Consider the following 16,667-nt stretch of genomic DNA (forward strand, 5'->3'; position numbering starts at 1 on the left):
AAATCCTTTCTTTCTTACACCCCCAAACCCAAATCAAAATCCCTTCTTTTTCCAAATCATTAAACCTAAAAAAGAAACCAGATCCCTAAACCCATAAACAGTCAGGCAATAAAAAGAGAAACTTTCGGCTATAAATCAAAGAATAACAGCAGAAAAATATAAAGATAAAGAGAAATAGAGATAGAGAGAGAAGTCGAGGGAAAATGGGGCTAGCTCATGGTGGCTCACAACGACAGCTATTGGTTGAACCATGGAGTTTTGGCCATGGCAGTGGTGTTAGTGGCTCGTGTTGAGATTTGAAGCTCCAGCCATGGAGGTCATGGGTTTGATTCAAAGATGGAGAGATCAGGTGAGGAGAGAAGAGAAGAGAGGCTTAAGGCCTGAATCTTTTTTGCTAGAAAAAAAAAAAAAAAGATTGGTGACGTGGCAGGTCGGCCATGGCCGTTGTTATTGGTTGAACCATGGAGTTTCGGCCATGGCAGTGGTGTTGGTGGCTTGTGTTCAGTTTTGAAGCTCTAGCCATGAAGATCGTGGGTTTGATTCAAAGATGGAGAGATTGGGTGAGGAGAGAAGAGAAAGAGAAGGCTTAAGGCTTAATCTGTTTTGCTGAAGAAAAAGAAGTTAGTGACATGGCAGGTCAGGATTGACTGGCATAAAACACATCTTTTACGCCAGCTCCTGACCCAATTTATTCTCTAAATTAATTAGGGTGTTCAAACTTGAATCTAATAAAATTTATTTATGAAAAGTGACCTTTGACAGTTCGACTTACTATATTCCTCTCATTTTGTCTAGACTTAAATTGGTAATAGAAAAAATGTAACACTAGTTTTAAATTGAGTAGTTTCTGATTTATGGTTTCTTCGGTGAATAAGTCAATAGAAGAAAATTGTAATATGTATGAAATTGCCTTTTTTTTTTAAAAAAAAAAAATTACAGCATATTCTAAAACCCAAACAGAGAACTTAAAAATAATTTTAAAAAAAAAAACACTAATCATTTTTTTTTTTAGAGAGTTTCAACTTATGATGTCTGCTCCTGATATCATCAGACTAAGACACCAATCAGTTTTTGGTATAGACGGCGATTGAATCTCAGATCTTTTATACAACCATCAGAGACTTTACTAGTCGAGCTAACTGAAACTCACGAACACACTAATCATTAATATATCATTATCACACAAGATACACGTACAAAAAAGATCAAAATTCCCGTGATGGCAAAGTACAAATTTTGGTCTCAATGATTAAGCAAAATTATAATTACACCTTTGAAAATCAGTCAAGTCATTATTACCATCTAATTAGCAACATGTCAAGTGGTAGCAAATATCTTTTCACTGCTGCAAAATGCATAATGATTGAGGAAGGCATGAGCTAATTTCTTCTTTTTGCTAGCAATTCTTACCAATGAATCTCAGCCAGAGAAAAACACTAAGTTATTTTTATTTATTTTTCTTGAGGGACAGATGTTTGGCTCAAAATGGCCTCTCATGTTACAATCAGAGGAGCCTAAATTGGCATAATGGTAAACAATGGACTCACATAGAGCATTGTAGCATGGCTACGTTAATTTATGCCACTTTTTTAATATAGCAATTGGATTTGTTTTTCTAAAAGATTTTGTCTATTTTATATAAAAAAAATTTACTTTTTTTTATTTTACACTATTATTTTTAGAAAATACTCATATAAGTCCATCTATTATACATTATAATTTATATAAATAATATTTTTATGAGTTGAAGAGAGAGAAAATGAAAGAGGGAATATGAAGCGAGAGAAATAATACTAAAATAATGTATAAAAAATCTATAGTAAGCATATATATATATATATATATATATTTATGCATGATTTTATACCTGCTGAGTGGGTGTCTTTTTAGTCTAAAGGTGAAAAATAAGCTACTTTTTAAATATTTTGCAAAGCTGACGTGACGTGGTTGCTCCTAAATACAGTATAAATCAAAAAATGCTGGATTTCTCGTGAGAGCTCACAAGCCAACAAAGTTGAACCGCCTTCAACACCGTTCACGCATTTCACTCCCTCTCAAACTTGACTTTTACTTCCATTTCCACAACCGTATAGTTCACTGATCACTCTGAACTATCACAGTTTTGGTGGTTTAAAACTTCAGGTCACTTTGCTTCTTTGCTTCTCTTTACTGTCATGACTTTTTTTTTGTTTTTTATTGATCACTTCTGGGTACTTGGGATTTTAGGAACTTACTTGGTCTGAGTGCTAAGAACTTAGCATTTCTCACGTGCTTCCTAGATTTAGATTTAGCTTTTTTCTTCAGAAACTTCCTTTTGATGTTGCTTGGTTTTAAGGTTTTTTCTTTAGATATATTATTCTTAGTGTAAAACTTTGCATGTCTGACACAACTGTCATATACTATTTTATGTTACCTTTGTGTGATCTATACTTTACTTAGATTTAGAGTTCTACTTCTACTTTGCTTAACCAAAAAAAAAGTTTACTTTACTGGGATTTGGGATCAGTTTCGGTATTTTGTGAGAGCATCATTTATCTCTGATCCGTTACCATCTGGGCTTACTGATTTTCTGGGTTGATCTTAGCAGTGAGGAAACTGTAATGGATTCTTGCTGTTTGAATTTGAAACCCAATTCCCATTTTGCAAAAGCTAAAGGTGGTCTCAGTCATGAAAATAATTGGTTTTGGGGGGACAGAATCAGGGGAAGCCTGAAAAATGATGTTTGGGTTAATCAGTTGGCAAAAAGTCTAAGAGCTGAGAAGAAGGCCAGGAAGTTCAGACCTGGTGTTTCTTTTGCTGTAGTTACTTCAAATAATGCCCCAGAGGCTGTGGTAAGTTCATTCCATTCTGTGATCTATTTGAAATCTATGACAGCAATCACTTCATTAAAGTATTAGATTACTGTAGGATCATAGTAATTATGCATGTCAAATTGAAATTGTAAATTTAGTTCCATTGTCTTTGTAATTTTAAGTTCATCTGGCAGTTTTATGAATGCTTTTATTAATGATCTTTGGTTTGATTTCAGACCATACAAGCTCCAATATTTTATAGACATAAAGTGGACCCAAGAAATGTAGCTTCGATCATATTGGGAGGAGGTGCAGGGGCTCAACTCTTTCCTCTTACCAGAAGAACAGCAACACCTGCAGTAAGAAAATAGATTTACAATTACACATATATTTGGTTAATCTAATAAAAACTAGTTTAGCTGTTATTATTGGAGAAGATTATGTTCTCCGACATTGAATTGTTCAATTTGTGCAGTATTGATATGTAATGAATCTGATAGTCTGGTATGATGTGCAGGTTCCGGTAGGAGGATGCTACCGGCTCATAGACATCCCAATGAGCAACTGCATCAACAGTGGCATAAACAAGATTTGTGTACTGACTCAGTTTAACTCTACTTCTCTCAATCGCCACATTTCACGCACGTATTTTGGAAATGGTATTAACTTTGGGGATGGATTTGTGGAGGTATGGAGACCTAGAGGCAAAATATTGACGTCAATTCCTTTTTGAATTCATTGGTTCTTAAAGTAACATGAAAAGTTTGCCTGTTATACAAGAGATAAACTACTTAGGTCTGATAGATTTCTCTTCTGATAGCTATTTTATTGAGTATTGCAAAATAAAGTCTGCACCATTGGCAGAGTCTGATATAAAAGCCTCGTGATATAATTAATGCCAAATGAAGTATTCAGTTATTAGGAGAGTGATACAGATCACAATTGTCTTATGTTAATATAGGATTGGAAGGAAAAGTGCATCCAATTATATATATTTAAGTTCTTTTATGATATTGCTGCAAGTTCCTTGAATGTCATGACTCAAAGTAGCTCACTTGGCTAATAGGTTCTGGCAGCCACTCAGACACCTGGGGAAGCAGGAATGAAGTGGTTCCAGGGAACAGCAGATGCAGTGAGGCAATTCTCATGGGTATTTGAGGTGTGTATGGAACTTTGTAATCACTTTAAAATCTTAAAAAAAAATAAAAAATAAACCCAGATAGAAATAGATGGACCTTGTACTTGATTTTTTTTTTCATTCCTTTCAACTGGAAATGGAGTCTGATATATTGCAATGATTTTTGTAGGAGGCCCAGAATAGGAACATTGAAAATATATTGATATTGTCTGGGGATCATCTATACCGAATGGATTATATGGACTTCGTGCAGGTATACAACTAATTTTGTAATGAAGTGGACTCGGTTGAATTTTTTACACATTTTTAGAAATAATTTGCTTATCTATCTGCAATGAATTGACAGAATCATGTTGATCGAAATGCTGATATTACACTATCATGTGCAGCTGTGGGTAACAGGTCCGTTCAGTTTTCTTTTTGCCTCAGTTATTTCATCCTTCAAAATGTATCTTATTGGTTGATATATTATGATCATAAAACCCAAATCTCTTCTGCTGAGAAAGTAGTAAAAGGAAAATTTTTATTTTTCCTTCTTTTTTTTTTTTTTTCTGAATTTAATTTCCATCTAAAACTAAATGGGTATTTTCCAGCCGTGCATCAGATTATGGATTGGTGAAGATAGATGGCAGAGGCCAAGTTGTCCAGTTTGCTGAGAAACCGAAGGGAGCTGCTCTGAAAGCAATGGTAACCACTAAGCAGATCTAATGCTTAGAACTGATTGCATTCTCCTATTCTTTTTTTTCTTTTTCCTTTTGCCTGATAAGTTCCTTGGGATAATCACTAGAGTTTATCATATTCACCAGTAAGAAAATATTTAAGCACTACTACCTTGCTAATTATTTTATCTTAATGAAGCTAGAAAGTTCTTGCATACTCTTATTTTGAACCTTTTGTTAGCTAACTGCAGACATCAGAGCATTCTATCTTGAAAGTTTACCTTCTAATTAATTCTATGCAGCAAGTAGATACAACTCTTCTGGGGTTGTCCCCACAGGATGCCGTAAAATCCCCATATATTGCATCAATGGGAGTCTATGTTTTTAAGACAGAAATTTTACTGAAGCTTTTGAAGTGGAGATATCCTACGGCAAATGACTTTGGATCTGAAATCATTCCAGCAGCTGTGAAGGAGCAAAATGTCCAAGTAAGGAAATTCTAAAAGCTGAAAAAGATAACTGTCTTCTTATTTTGAAAGTACCTCCATTTTGTTCTTTCACCACTTTATGTAAGATCATTTCTGATAGGACAGAACATTATATTACTGAGTGAAGCACCATACCGATCAGCCATTTGTTCATTTATATCTTATCTTTGTACTTTCTACATGCTGTATGCATACTTACTAATTGAATATGAAGAAAAGGTAATGTTATATGACTGATGTCTTTTCTTTTGTCAGGCATACATATTTAGAGACTACTGGGAGGACATTGGAACAATAAAGTCCTATTATGATGCTAGTTTGGCCCTCACTGAAGAGGTCTGTTTCATTGTTTTTAAAACTGACATCTTTGAATTTCATATTGGTTTAATCCCCATTCATAATTTCATGAAATGCATATTAATAGCACATGACAAAAGGGTCCTTACACACAAGGACATAATGACTCTAGCTCAAATGGCATTTCCTTTGAGACGGGGGTGTAATTTGGAAAGCTAGGACTTGGATTCAAGACACATTGGGTTCTTGCATAGCTTACAAAGAAAATTAAAAAATCCACATCCTATGCCTTTTTAGTGAAGCACACGGGCAACCTGTAATGCAAATTATAACATGGGAATCTGGATGTCATATGAATCTGTTTATGGCATTGCATTCCAACACATTGAAGGCTTTGGAGTTTCTAGTTTAGGCAACTTGTTCATACCTCATTGCTATTGTTACTCAGACTTTCATTCCATATACGAAACTTATAAAATCTTCTTATTTCCTTGTAAAGAGATTAACATGTATGGTGACATCTCAATTTTGCAGTTTCCGAAGTTTGAATTTTATGACCCAAAGACACCTTTTTATACATCTCCTCGATTCTTACCACCAACCAAGATTGATAATTGCCGGGTATGCTAACAGACTTAGGCTCTTGTTTCTGGCTTCCTTGAGGTACCTGCCTTTCATGCTTCAATTTGGTTTTGCAGATTGTGGATGCAATAATCTCGCATGGATGTTTCTTGAGAGAATGTAGTGTTGAACGCTCAATAGTTGGTGAACGCTCAAGATTAGATTATGGTGTTGAGCTTAAAGTAAACTATCAAGCCTTTTGAATTTGTATTCTTACAACACAAAGATCCTAATTGACTGGAGCACTTTATTATAGTTTTCTCTGTTGACCAAGTTGAGCGTCCATTTTCCTTTTCAGGATACTGTGATGATGGGTGCAGACCATTATCAAACTGAATCTGAAATTGCATCTCTGGTGGCGGAGGGGAAGATCCCAATTGGGATTGGACGGAATACAAAAATTAGGTGACTGGAATTAAAAATTAAGAATTCTTAAATTTAGATAGAATATTATAAAGTCTAGTTCTGACCATGTTCATTATTTTCTTTGTTAGGAATTGCATAATCGACAAGAATGCAAAGATTGGAAATGATGTGGTCATCATGAACAAAGATGTAAGCATAGCTCCCCATGTTAGCTCATCTTTTTGCCTTTTCAACCAAGTTTTATGAGCATAGACTTTCTTTCAGAGAGTCAGCTTTTGATTGAAGTAAAGTGTGTATTAGCATACCCCATCTTATACATCTATCTGAATAATGTCTTTGTAGGGTGTTCAAGAAGCAGATAGGCCAGAAGATGGATTTTACATTCGGTTAGGTATCACCGTTATCCTGGAGAAGGCAACAGTAAAAGATGGCATTGTTATATAAATGGATCTCAAGTACTTACACAGGTTGGTGAGGTGTTGGGAGAGGAATGCTGTAAAGAAAATTGCAACTCCTGTTAGGGAAAATGAGATGAAATCTGCAGCATTTTTCTCGAAGAAAGAAGCAAGCATCGTACTTGCTACCATATATGTAAACTGGAAGTTCATTGCGTGTAAAAAAAGAGTTGTTTATTTTATAAGAGTTCACAGATGAGAGAAGTACATAAATAAATCAGAGGGCAGGCTGGCTTGTTCCTTTTGATCGAGTTCTCTTCAATGCCGAGACATAGAGACTTTCTGTATCTATAAAGATTGAGAATAATTGTGATGAGATTATGAGACAGACCGGTACTTTTACATTGGCATATGATAACTAAGTGTAAGTTTGAATAGAGCTGAAAAGGCAATTTCAGCTGCGTTCAGCGTTTTTTAGTGGGTCTCGTACAGCGTTTTTTAGTGGGTCTCGTACACAGTGTACGAGACCCACAAGTACTTTTTTCAGAAAAACAACTTTAAAATTAGGTCTCACGGCATTATTTACACATTAAAAATTATTTTGCTACAGTATTTTCAATTTTCAGCAATAAACGATATCCAAACAGACCCTAAATAGCTATCAGAAAACCCATCAATATGTTATCCGAGATTAGAAACATTAATTGGTGATGCAGGCCTTCTTTTTAAGGTGCATTTTTGTTTGCAGATTCTTAGTACACTTGATTTTTATCTTCAACTTTGAAAGTTGAATTTTCTAGGTATATTCAGTGTCTGGTACCCTTTGAATTATTCTAAAAACTAGCTTTGCTTCTTTTGGTAAGTTGGACTTTTTAACAGCAGAAAATTTGTTAGAATCTTTGGTTCATACCAGCCCAAATGAGTATGCCAACATTAGACCTCACCTAAGAATCATCGATACATGAATCATATGACTCAAATTCACCATCAAGCGATGTTACAGTTACCAACTGACTCAAAGAATCATTGAGAAATGTATCACCAATGTCCAATAACAACAGGTTTTCCTGCAAACAATAAAATCTCCTGGCTTTTTTCTACTGGCGTTTTTCTTAGAAACAAACACGTACATGGAATGCTAACACAAAAACACACCTAGTGATTAAAGCAATCATTACTTTTATATCGACCCATTATTAACATCATTTTTAACATACACCAATCACAACAACTCACGTTATTTATTGTGTAAAAAAAATAAATAAATAAATAAAAAAAAAAAAAAGAAAGAGAAATCAAAGATTATCCGAATCAAGTATTTTTTTTATTCCATAACAAGAAATTTTACGAGTTAAATCAGCTTACACCCACTTCTAGATTAAAGCTTTTTTTCATTAATTTTTGTTTGACACAAGATTAAAATTGAGAATCTTCAGGTAACATTGCCACGTGGCTAACAATGTGTCGGCTATAACAACCAACACGTGGAACTATTACAGCTCTGACACCTGTCTGGTGCATGAATCTTGAACTCAAGAGAGTATAAAGGCAACGTGGAGAATTAGAGCAAAACACACAAGGTAGGACAAGACACTGCAAACATGGATCTGAAGTACATAGAGAATGTAATGAAAGACTCAGAAAGTGGGATGATGGAGAAGAAAGAGACCCTTATTTCCAATAGTAATAAGACTGAGCATGGCAACCAAGATGTTGATTATGGCACTGCTCTCCAACTCATTCTTGATCACATCCCCATCAGCTCCATTCCTGGCATCAAAAACTCATCTGGTAGGCTATAAAAGCTTTATCTTTTCCAGTTTCATTGTATGAGAATTGAATTCAACCATATGGTTCATTGGTCAATACAATTGCATGGTTGAATTCGATTGGGAACTTATGGTACAGTTCTTAAATATTGCCAACATGTTAATACTTGATGCCACTTTCAATGATTTTTTTTTTTTTCTTTTTCAATTTTGTTATATGAAGTTTTGGAATTGAGAACTGGGGATAGTGTGAGGGATGCAATACATATGTTGTACGAGAAGGATGTGTTTGGTGCTCCCATTGCTGATGTCTTAGGCCTTGATGAGAGCACTAGTGCCACCAGAAGATTTTCGGATAAGTACATTGGTTTCATTGATTTTGCAAGCATGGTTCTCTGGTGTCTTGAGGTGATTTGTTTCTCCACCATCTTGCATTTGCAAACTGCAATGTACTGCGCACACTGGAAGCAAAAACACTTTCTTTATACAATGGTCTTTTGTAGGAATTGGAAATGGAAGAAAGGCATACAAATGGCAATGGAGGTAAAGCGATTAAGAAGAATGGTTTCACCACCATGCTAGAACAGAATCCTGACATTGGCCAAACCAAGGTCTTTTATCTTTTCCTTATGTTACTTTCATATTTATAATCAAATTATCCTTATTTTTTATGGTACAAGTTAGATATATGATGCAGTTCTTTTTTTTTATATTCCATAATGATTGAATTTCAGGTCCTATACTAACCAGTAACCACATATTATTAAGGTCTTTGATAAAAAGGATGGCACAATTTTTACACCAGAAATAACTGTTTCTGCACATCTTCTCTCATATGATGGAACCATTAAAAAAATTCTAAAATATTATGGTGGAAATAAAAATTCCCTTTCAATACACGGTTATATGCAGTTTAACATTTTTGGTGTCAAAGATGTGGTTCATGTCAGTGGTGTTGTTCAATAGTGTAACTTACCCCAAAAAAATTAATTCAATTTCTTATCCTTTGGTTGAACTTTACAAGATGATAGTTTATGCATAGAAGACACTAATCTAGCGTTCTGTTTCATTGAATAATTACCCAATTCCATCTGTGTACAACAGGTCAGCGAGCTAGCCAAATCATTCCTGTGGGATCCATTTTTCCCTGTACAGTTAGATGAAACACTCTTTCATGTTCTGTTGCTTCTTTCAAAACATCGAGTGCAAGTTGTTCCTATTATAGAGCGGTCCAATTCTAATGTCATTGGTTTCATTACACAGGTATGTATATCGGCACAAATTTGTTTTGTGATTGAACTAGAAATTTGAGAAGCCAATGGAGTTTTTGTAGTTGCAGTACAAAATGTGAACCTTCGTGGGCTATCAAATTGTTAAGCATTATATGATCAAAACATTTATGATATAGCATGATCTTTGGCTTGTTTAGATGGAAGTAAAATTATGAGTAAATTCTTGAAGATATTTTAATGCTTGGATAAATAATTGATTGTTTTGTGGCAGAATGCAGTCATCCAATTGCTTCTTAAATCAAGTGGAATAGAGTGGTTTGATAGCATTGCAGACAAGGCTCTATCAGAGATCAGGTACATAAGCTAATGAGTTTTATCTTTTTTTTTTTTTTTCTCTTTTCTTTTTGACAATTTATTTACTCCTTTTGGTTGACCCACTTCACATCTTATCCCATATTTTGTTTTTTTTATTCAGATTTGAGAATGAAGAGCATGTTGCTTATGTATATGGGGACCAAAGTATAGCAGAAGCCCTTCACGCTCTGCGGGAAAGCCAAATTGGTGCCATTGCTGTCATAAATCGAGGAAGTAAGAAGCTCATTGGTAGCATAAGGAGAAGTGACATTCATCTTATTATAGAGAATGACAATCTTCTTCATAATAGAAAGTAGGTCTTCACTTCCATCTCTTTTATGTTCCAGCCTAAAGTTCTCACTAACAGTGTTTGATTGAAGGCTACTACCTTATCAGCTATTGTAGATAGTTAATAAACTATTTACATGAGTATGAGTATTAGACCATTATAAGGCCAGCTTTGTTGCCAATTAGAGCTAATGTCACTTTTTGACATAACCATAGGAACCTAACTGCAGAGGAGTTCGTTCACATGGAGACCAATAGTGAAGACTTTGATCCATTGATTGAACAAGACCTTGGGGCTCTTTTATCATCAGGAACACTCTGTCTAAGAAACCGTTTTCTGCCAAGAATGGACTCACCAGTTACCAACAAGAAAACTGACACTCTCAAGCAAGTGATGAAAAACATTGCAGAGACAAAAAGTAGTTTCAGTTTTCTAATTGACGATATGCAGCAAGCAACGGGTGTGCTGACATTGAGGGACATAATCATTCAGTTTGCTCCACCATGTATAGATTCGAGCATACATGGAGGTGGATTTTTTGAATCTGCTCTACAACAAACTGGGTGTCATGTTGAAAATGGAACTTTAGCTTGTAATCATTGATCTTTTGTATTCATTGTTTAAGTAAAAAACAATTGAATTTTTAGTCTTGGTTTAACTTTCTTGCAAAGCTAGATGTACAAGTTCTACGCCTTCTTTTTTTTCCCAGTCAGATTCAAGTTCTGATAATAATACACTGAAGAGACAAGTTTGTATGGAAGTACTGGTACCAATTCGTGTTCAATAGAGTAAGCCCCTTGTACCAAAAAAGGGCAAAAGGAAAGATACAGAACCTGAAACAGACCTCAAAGCAGTCTAAACAAAGTAAACTACATCTCAATCAGTTAATCATGAAAGCACAACAGCAACAAATGAAAACAATACAGAAGGAAGTTACACCTGGCCTATACTATTGAAAATAAACTTGTCAGGCGAAAATAGGCCATTATCAGATATGAATATCAAAGTGGAAGAGAAATGAATCTCTTGGTGAATAACAGAAGTGACCCTCCTTTTTTCAGCCAAGTGAAAAATGATAGCTCAAGAACATTTCAGTTGAGGCTAGTAGGACAAAGCACATACGTTGCATAATTCCTGTCCACTTCAACCATTTAGTAATCATAATTAGACTATTCTCTCACAAAGTAGTCAACCAAAAGATACATTAATAATATCATAGGAAAGGTAAATACCAAAACTATTGAAGCATGCACAGCTTGACAGTATCTACAAAAGAGAAGAATTTTAAGGCCTCTCTCCCTCTCTTTAATTATATTACATGCAAGTCTGCCTGTCCTTGTGTGTTTTAGCATGTGCGCCAATTAAGATGCACAAACTTTATCTCCTCGTGTAATTTCAATTCTTGGTTCCCATGCGTTACAATGTTTCACTCCAGGTATTCTGGGAGGAACAGGAGGCCACATCAGCAGCATGGCAGATGCTTTCAACTTCATCAAATTAAGTGATGGCAGCATCCCCTACCCCCTCCTCCCCAGATTGCCACATCGAGAAACATATCCTCTTTGGAATTCTTCTGACTGCACATCAAGAGAACATATTCCTAAAGAGTAAAGAGAAATGAAAAATTACTAATAATTCAGAATCACCCAAAAAATTCCACAGCTTTTCCTTTTGATCTGATTGTGATAAATGGCCAAAGCATTTCTTGCCCCTTGTCAAAAACTAAAACGGGCACCATCCCTTTGATCTCTTTGATTACTCTTCATGAACCTTTACAACTCAGGGCAGAGTTATCTCAAAGCCCCTTTGGTATTCCAAACCACAAAAGATCCTCTTTTCTTAAACTCACATGGATGAAAACCACACATAGCCTTCCCCATCAATGCCATGGCAGCAGTGCTTGGAAATTGCTTCTTTTGAAACTCATCTATTGCTACCTTTGAACACTGTGGCTCACAAACCATCACAGCTTCAGGCTTCTTTTGGGGTGATGAAGTCAGATTACGACACCACCTCTGAATCCAAGGATGTGACAGTGTAACATCTGGACATTTCTTTACTGAATCAAGAGAAGAGGACTCACCATTCTTTAACAACATTGCATTTTGATCTAATGTCATCTTTTCTTTATTGTGACATCTAGCCATTGTGGTTTCTGAACTGGTTATGCCACATTTCAAAAATCTGCTGAAGAACTTACTAGCATTTTCATGGGAAGAGGCTTCTCCCATTTTTGAGCTCTTGGTACCGTGAGCAGAATCTGAAGCACCGTACTTGAGGCGTTTGACCCATCTGCTGCTTGGATCCGGTCCCAGAGGGTCATCATGACAACCACTGGACTTAAAAGTCATGGGCTGCTCAGCATGGGAAAGGAGGTGTTCCGCATCCAAACTTTGGGTTCTTGAGGTGCTTGTATCCTTGCAGTCCGCTGGACTAGCCAAAGCGGGAAGATCAGGAAGCACTTGTTTTAAATTACGAAACTCCATGTTCAGGAGTCTACCCCCCATTTCTTCTCCAGCTGAAGCATCTACAGGTTGATGTATTGGTGACTCCCCACCGAGGTACTACAAAATTATAATTGTTAATGACTTCAGTATCACACCACATTAGGTCTAAATATTACCAGATATATTCCTGGATAACATGATTACTACAAGCCCAATTTACTTGGAAGACAAATAAGCCCATGTGGGAAGACTCAAAAACTACTAAGAGGCCACATTACGCAAATATCAAAACACAGCATGCATTACCTTATTTGATGGGGACAAAGCAACACCTGCAACAAAGGGGCCACCATCAGCCGAAAAAGAGAGCATAAAACTTACTAAAAACATGCAAATTACGCCTGATACTTAAAAAACTATTAAGTAAACTTCAGTGAGACTGTAAATATTTTTTTTTCAGCACTCTAAAAAAAGCATGTTATTCTTCAAACCAACTGCCATCTAACATATTACAAAATGCTGTAGAGCCTAGAATCCTATCCATCTAACATATTACAAAATGCCATTAACTAAAACCAGAATTTCTGAGATAGAGAGTGTACATACCGGAAAGATGGTTCTCCTGGAAAGCATCCATATCCATAGTATCAGTTTCAGCTGATGATTCATTCTTCAATCCAACTGCTGCATTTACATCTCTGAGATTTTCTTTTCCATCACTGCCTGCGGAGCTTTCTAGAGGTTGCAGTTTCACTCCTTGCTGAACATGAAATTGAAAATCTGGGGATAAACTGAGAAGCTCGGTGAAAGTTTTTCGTTTGAATTTGGTTGATACCATTGACTCTCTAAACATTTGACCTCCATCGGATAAGTTAACATCAGTCTTTTTCGTAATCAGAAAATGTCGAGTTGTTTGAGACAACTTGGAAGGGCCTCTAGATGATCCTTCTTTGGAGTCAACAGTGGTGTATATTCTCATAGTCTCTACATCATGAACAGAAGGTGGCAGTCTTGGAAGCGAATAACATCCATGATATAATTTTTCTGATTTGGTCGCCTTTGGGGGGCTAATCTGGCTTGAGGAAAACCACATACCAGAATGATTTTGCATATTCTGGTACTGCTTACCAATAAAACTTGATTGCTGATTACTGCTCGTTAAAGGATCATGTAATAACAGAGATGCATCTTTCTGACTCAACAATGACTTCCCAGATGTTCTAGAGTCTAATTGGTTACTGATTTTATTCTCATGAACAACAAACTGCAAGGGAGTCATTCTGCTGTTAAATCCATATGGCACAATTTTTAAACTGGACCTCATAGAACTATCCTGAGGAGATGTTGAAACAGCTAAGCTGTTTGTTTCAAGATCTTTATGAGATTTTGCAGGCTGCTCTGAGTACCCTGAGATGCCTCCAGGCTGAGAATGACATTCAAGAGTGTCTGTTTCAGGAGTAGCCCATGCAAACGTTGAAGGTAAATGACGCTTGCATCCATTGAGAAAAACAGTATCATGTCCAGAGTTGGAATCTCTCCCATGACACATGGCTTCGCCATTATTTAAAGCCAAAATACCCTCTCTCTTTTTAGAAATACTGAACATTGGAAAGGGCTGACAATCTAATCTCTCTCTATCAACTGCCTTGGCTTTACTTGCTTCTCTAAACCTTTTAGTGTAAACCTCTGTTGCTATATCTGGCCCATTGAGTACAGGATGCTGTTTGGTATCATGAACTTCTTCCTTGGACTCAGAATGAATTGATAAATTACTGCAAGCCTGAGTAGCTGACTTACGGCTTGTGCGCATCCAATGATCCATCCAAACAGATTTGCAACGATCCACTGATTTACCATCCACTGTGTCACCACCATGATACGATTGTACACCACGATCAGACATGGTACTTAATTATGTATCCAAATCAATTACTATCACGCAGCATCTCATCAAAAATCACCTGAACAACCAATTCAGCATGAAGTGTTTAGACTCCAACTTTTTATCAAATACATGAATATTATTAAACGAATGAACACATCAAAAGAAAATTCAAGAAATGAAGGATATACAAACAAAAAACCAAAAAATAAAAAATAAAAAACATAATGGGTGGTTTCATGGTTATGCAAATTAATCTTCCATTATAAAATTCGGTCACTTCATCAAGATTTAACTCAGAGATGACCATGAGTCGAAATTATTCCCAAAAACTTCTTTCACTACAACAACAATCTTTAAAAACCCCAAACGTATTTTAGTCAGTTACAGCATTCATGGAATTCACACTCACGCCCCTCCTTGGAAAGTATGGAGAAAGGAAGTCTTACTCATTATTATTAAGATTTTCCCATTACAAAGTGTTCTTGTTCTGTCAACAACACGACCAATTATCACAGAAATATAGAAATGCATAATTGGCAAGACAAGCAAAAAGAACCATAAACTAATGAAGACATTAATAACATCCTACTTATGAACCAAACACCCAATATGCTTAACCAATATGCCTTTCTCACCTCAATAACATCCTACAATATTTCCACATCACTTTCTGGGCCTTATCATATATACATTAGTTATGCACCAAACAAGGCATAGGTAAAGTTAATTCTTTGAGATAATTAGTTCCTCCCAATCAATCATTTCTATTTCCACTCTTTTTTTTTCATTTTTCTTCCTCAAAAAAAAACCTACACCTCAAGCAAACAAGAACCCCACACACACACACACACATACAGAGTTATACTTATACACCTCCATAGAAAAAACCCAACAGAGAAAGAGCTTGAATAAGCAAGAACCGTAAATAAATTCTGAAAAGAAACAAACTTACCAGCTGATGACAGAGATATCAAAGTTCAGAGAGAAACATTAGATCCCAGAGGATGAGATTAAAGCAGAAACCAGAGTGAAAGAAAAGAAAGTTCTTTGTTCTTTTCTCTGTAGCGTAAGAAGAAAGATGTGAATTTTGTGGACAGGGAGGAATGAAAAGAGCAATGAATAAATAAATAGGGTCGGTGAAAATTTTTGGATGAAGAGAACAGTGTAAAAGGAAGCCGAGCTTCTCTTTGGTCTTTTGGCCTTTCGTTTTCTATATATGCTTTGCTTAACTGAGCCGGCAAGAGAGAATGAGAGCTGCAGAGTTGGAAAGTGAGGGTCCCACTCATTCTTTTTAAATCTTAATTTTTCTTTGACCCAGAAAGAAGAAATTCATTGCATATGGTACTTTTGTTTTTTTTTTTTTTTCCTTGTTTTGGTCTTGTGTACACGTGCAAAGTGTTTTGTATAATGATTTTATTCCTACAAATGGAACTGAAATGGGGGGCCAGCTAATTTATTCAATACTTGGAAAACAATTTTTTTAAATAAAAAAGCATGTAAATGCGCACACACACATATGTATAATGCAGTTAATCGCATACTTAACCTAGTTCACGAGTATGTTCACGAGTATGTTGCCTTTGTCCCCATTCCCTGTGTGTGTGTGTTGTCTGTTTGTGTTCCTTCTCAAAACAAAACAAAAAAACCTAGTTCACGAGTACTTACAAGAGTAGGAAAAACATCTCGAGACCCATTAAATGTGTGGCGGCAATAGACTTTTTGATACTTAAATCAATAACAACTCTCTGAATGAATATTTGCTATGAAATTTTAAGGTGAAGTTTGTTCATACATTTCTTGGCGATTTTCCCCTCTTTTATGTATGTAAGGGGAGTAGATCACTCCGAAGTTTGAGGTTAAGTTTGAAATTTGAATTATAATGCATCTTTCTCTTCATGGAATATCTCATAATCTTATATATAAAAAGCGGCAATG

The 16,667-nt window shown here is 35.8% G+C and overlaps 3 protein-coding genes across 5 annotated transcripts; 2 read left to right on the forward strand and 1 right to left on the reverse strand.

Moving 5' to 3' along the window:
• Positions 1-1,926: 1,926 nt before the first annotated feature.
• Positions 1,927-7,142, forward strand: LOC115967402 (glucose-1-phosphate adenylyltransferase large subunit 1-like). The gene is made up of 15 exons (XM_031086488.1): positions 1,927-2,142; positions 2,588-2,831; positions 3,029-3,151; positions 3,310-3,480; positions 3,859-3,951; positions 4,100-4,183; positions 4,277-4,332; positions 4,524-4,617; positions 4,892-5,077; positions 5,333-5,413; positions 5,909-5,995; positions 6,073-6,177; positions 6,294-6,400; positions 6,490-6,550; positions 6,704-7,142. Exons 2-15 carry the CDS (start codon positions 2,601-2,603, stop codon positions 6,803-6,805), a joined length of 1,581 nt encoding a protein of 526 aa, XP_030942348.1. The 5' UTR covers positions 1,927-2,142; positions 2,588-2,600; the 3' UTR covers positions 6,806-7,142.
• A 1,187-nt stretch (positions 7,143-8,329) lies between these two features.
• LOC115967967 (SNF1-related protein kinase regulatory subunit gamma-1-like) lies at positions 8,330-12,042 on the forward strand. Of its 2 annotated transcripts, XM_031087145.1 has the most exons (7): positions 8,330-8,547; positions 8,749-8,933; positions 9,029-9,136; positions 9,630-9,788; positions 10,029-10,111; positions 10,233-10,424; positions 10,616-12,042. In XM_031087145.1, the coding sequence occupies exons 1-7, from the start codon at positions 8,358-8,360 to the stop codon at positions 11,001-11,003; spliced, it is 1,305 nt and encodes a 434-aa protein (XP_030943005.1). In that variant the 5' UTR covers positions 8,330-8,357; the 3' UTR covers positions 11,004-12,042. The 2 variants fall into 2 exon arrangements, with proteins under 2 accessions (XP_030943005.1, XP_030943006.1); XM_031087146.1 differs by lacking the exon at positions 9,630-9,788 and having other exon boundaries at positions 8,333-8,547.
• On the reverse strand, positions 11,496-15,959 carry LOC115967965. Of its 2 annotated transcripts, XR_004086610.1 has the most exons (5): positions 15,685-15,916; positions 13,454-14,808; positions 13,154-13,179; positions 11,633-12,964; positions 11,496-11,541 (listed from the first exon to the last, which is right to left on the reverse strand). XR_004086610.1 is itself a non-coding variant. In XM_031087144.1 (4 exons), exons 2-4 carry the CDS (start codon positions 14,748-14,750, stop codon positions 12,191-12,193), a joined length of 2,097 nt encoding a protein of 698 aa, XP_030943004.1. In that variant the 5' UTR covers positions 14,751-14,808; positions 15,685-15,959; the 3' UTR covers positions 11,496-12,190. The 2 variants fall into 2 exon arrangements, 1 of the variants encoding a protein (XP_030943004.1); XM_031087144.1 differs by having other exon boundaries at positions 11,496-12,964; positions 15,685-15,959.
• Between the last annotated feature and the right edge of the window lie 708 nt (positions 15,960-16,667).

Source organism: Quercus lobata, chromosome 11 (assembly GCF_001633185.2).
Source record: "Quercus lobata isolate SW786 chromosome 11, ValleyOak3.0 Primary Assembly, whole genome shotgun sequence".
Classification (NCBI taxonomy): domain Eukaryota; kingdom Viridiplantae; phylum Streptophyta; class Magnoliopsida; order Fagales; family Fagaceae; genus Quercus; species Quercus lobata.

Excerpts from the sequence above, each read along its gene's own strand:
- LOC115967402 (XM_031086488.1), top strand. The coding sequence starts at position 2,601 with ATGGATTCTTGCTGTTTGAATTTGAAACCCAATTCCCATTTTGCAAAA. Across the intron at positions 4,333-4,523 it reads TGTGCAGCTGTGGGTAACAG|CCGTGCATCAGATTATGGAT; the intron begins GTCCGTTCAGTT and ends GGTATTTTCCAG. Across the intron at positions 4,618-4,891 it reads GAGCTGCTCTGAAAGCAATG|CAAGTAGATACAACTCTTCT; the intron begins GTAACCACTAAG and ends AATTCTATGCAG.
- LOC115967967 (XM_031087145.1), top strand. The coding sequence starts at position 8,358 with ATGGATCTGAAGTACATAGAGAATGTAATGAAAGACTCAGAAAGTGGG. Across the intron at positions 8,548-8,748 it reads TGGCATCAAAAACTCATCTG|TTTTGGAATTGAGAACTGGG; the intron begins GTAGGCTATAAA and ends TGTTATATGAAG. Across the intron at positions 9,137-9,629 it reads CTGACATTGGCCAAACCAAG|GTCAGCGAGCTAGCCAAATC; the intron begins GTCTTTTATCTT and ends TGTGTACAACAG.
- LOC115967965 (XM_031087144.1), bottom strand. The coding sequence starts at position 14,750 with ATGTCTGATCGTGGTGTACAATCGTATCATGGTGGTGACACAGTGGAT. Across the intron at positions 13,180-13,453 it reads CCAGGAGAACCATCTTTCCG|GTGTTGCTTTGTCCCCATCA; the intron begins GTATGTACACTC and ends CCTTTGTTGCAG. Across the intron at positions 12,965-13,153 it reads CTTTGTCCCCATCAAATAAG|TACCTCGGTGGGGAGTCACC; the intron begins GTAATGCATGCT and ends ATAATTTTGTAG.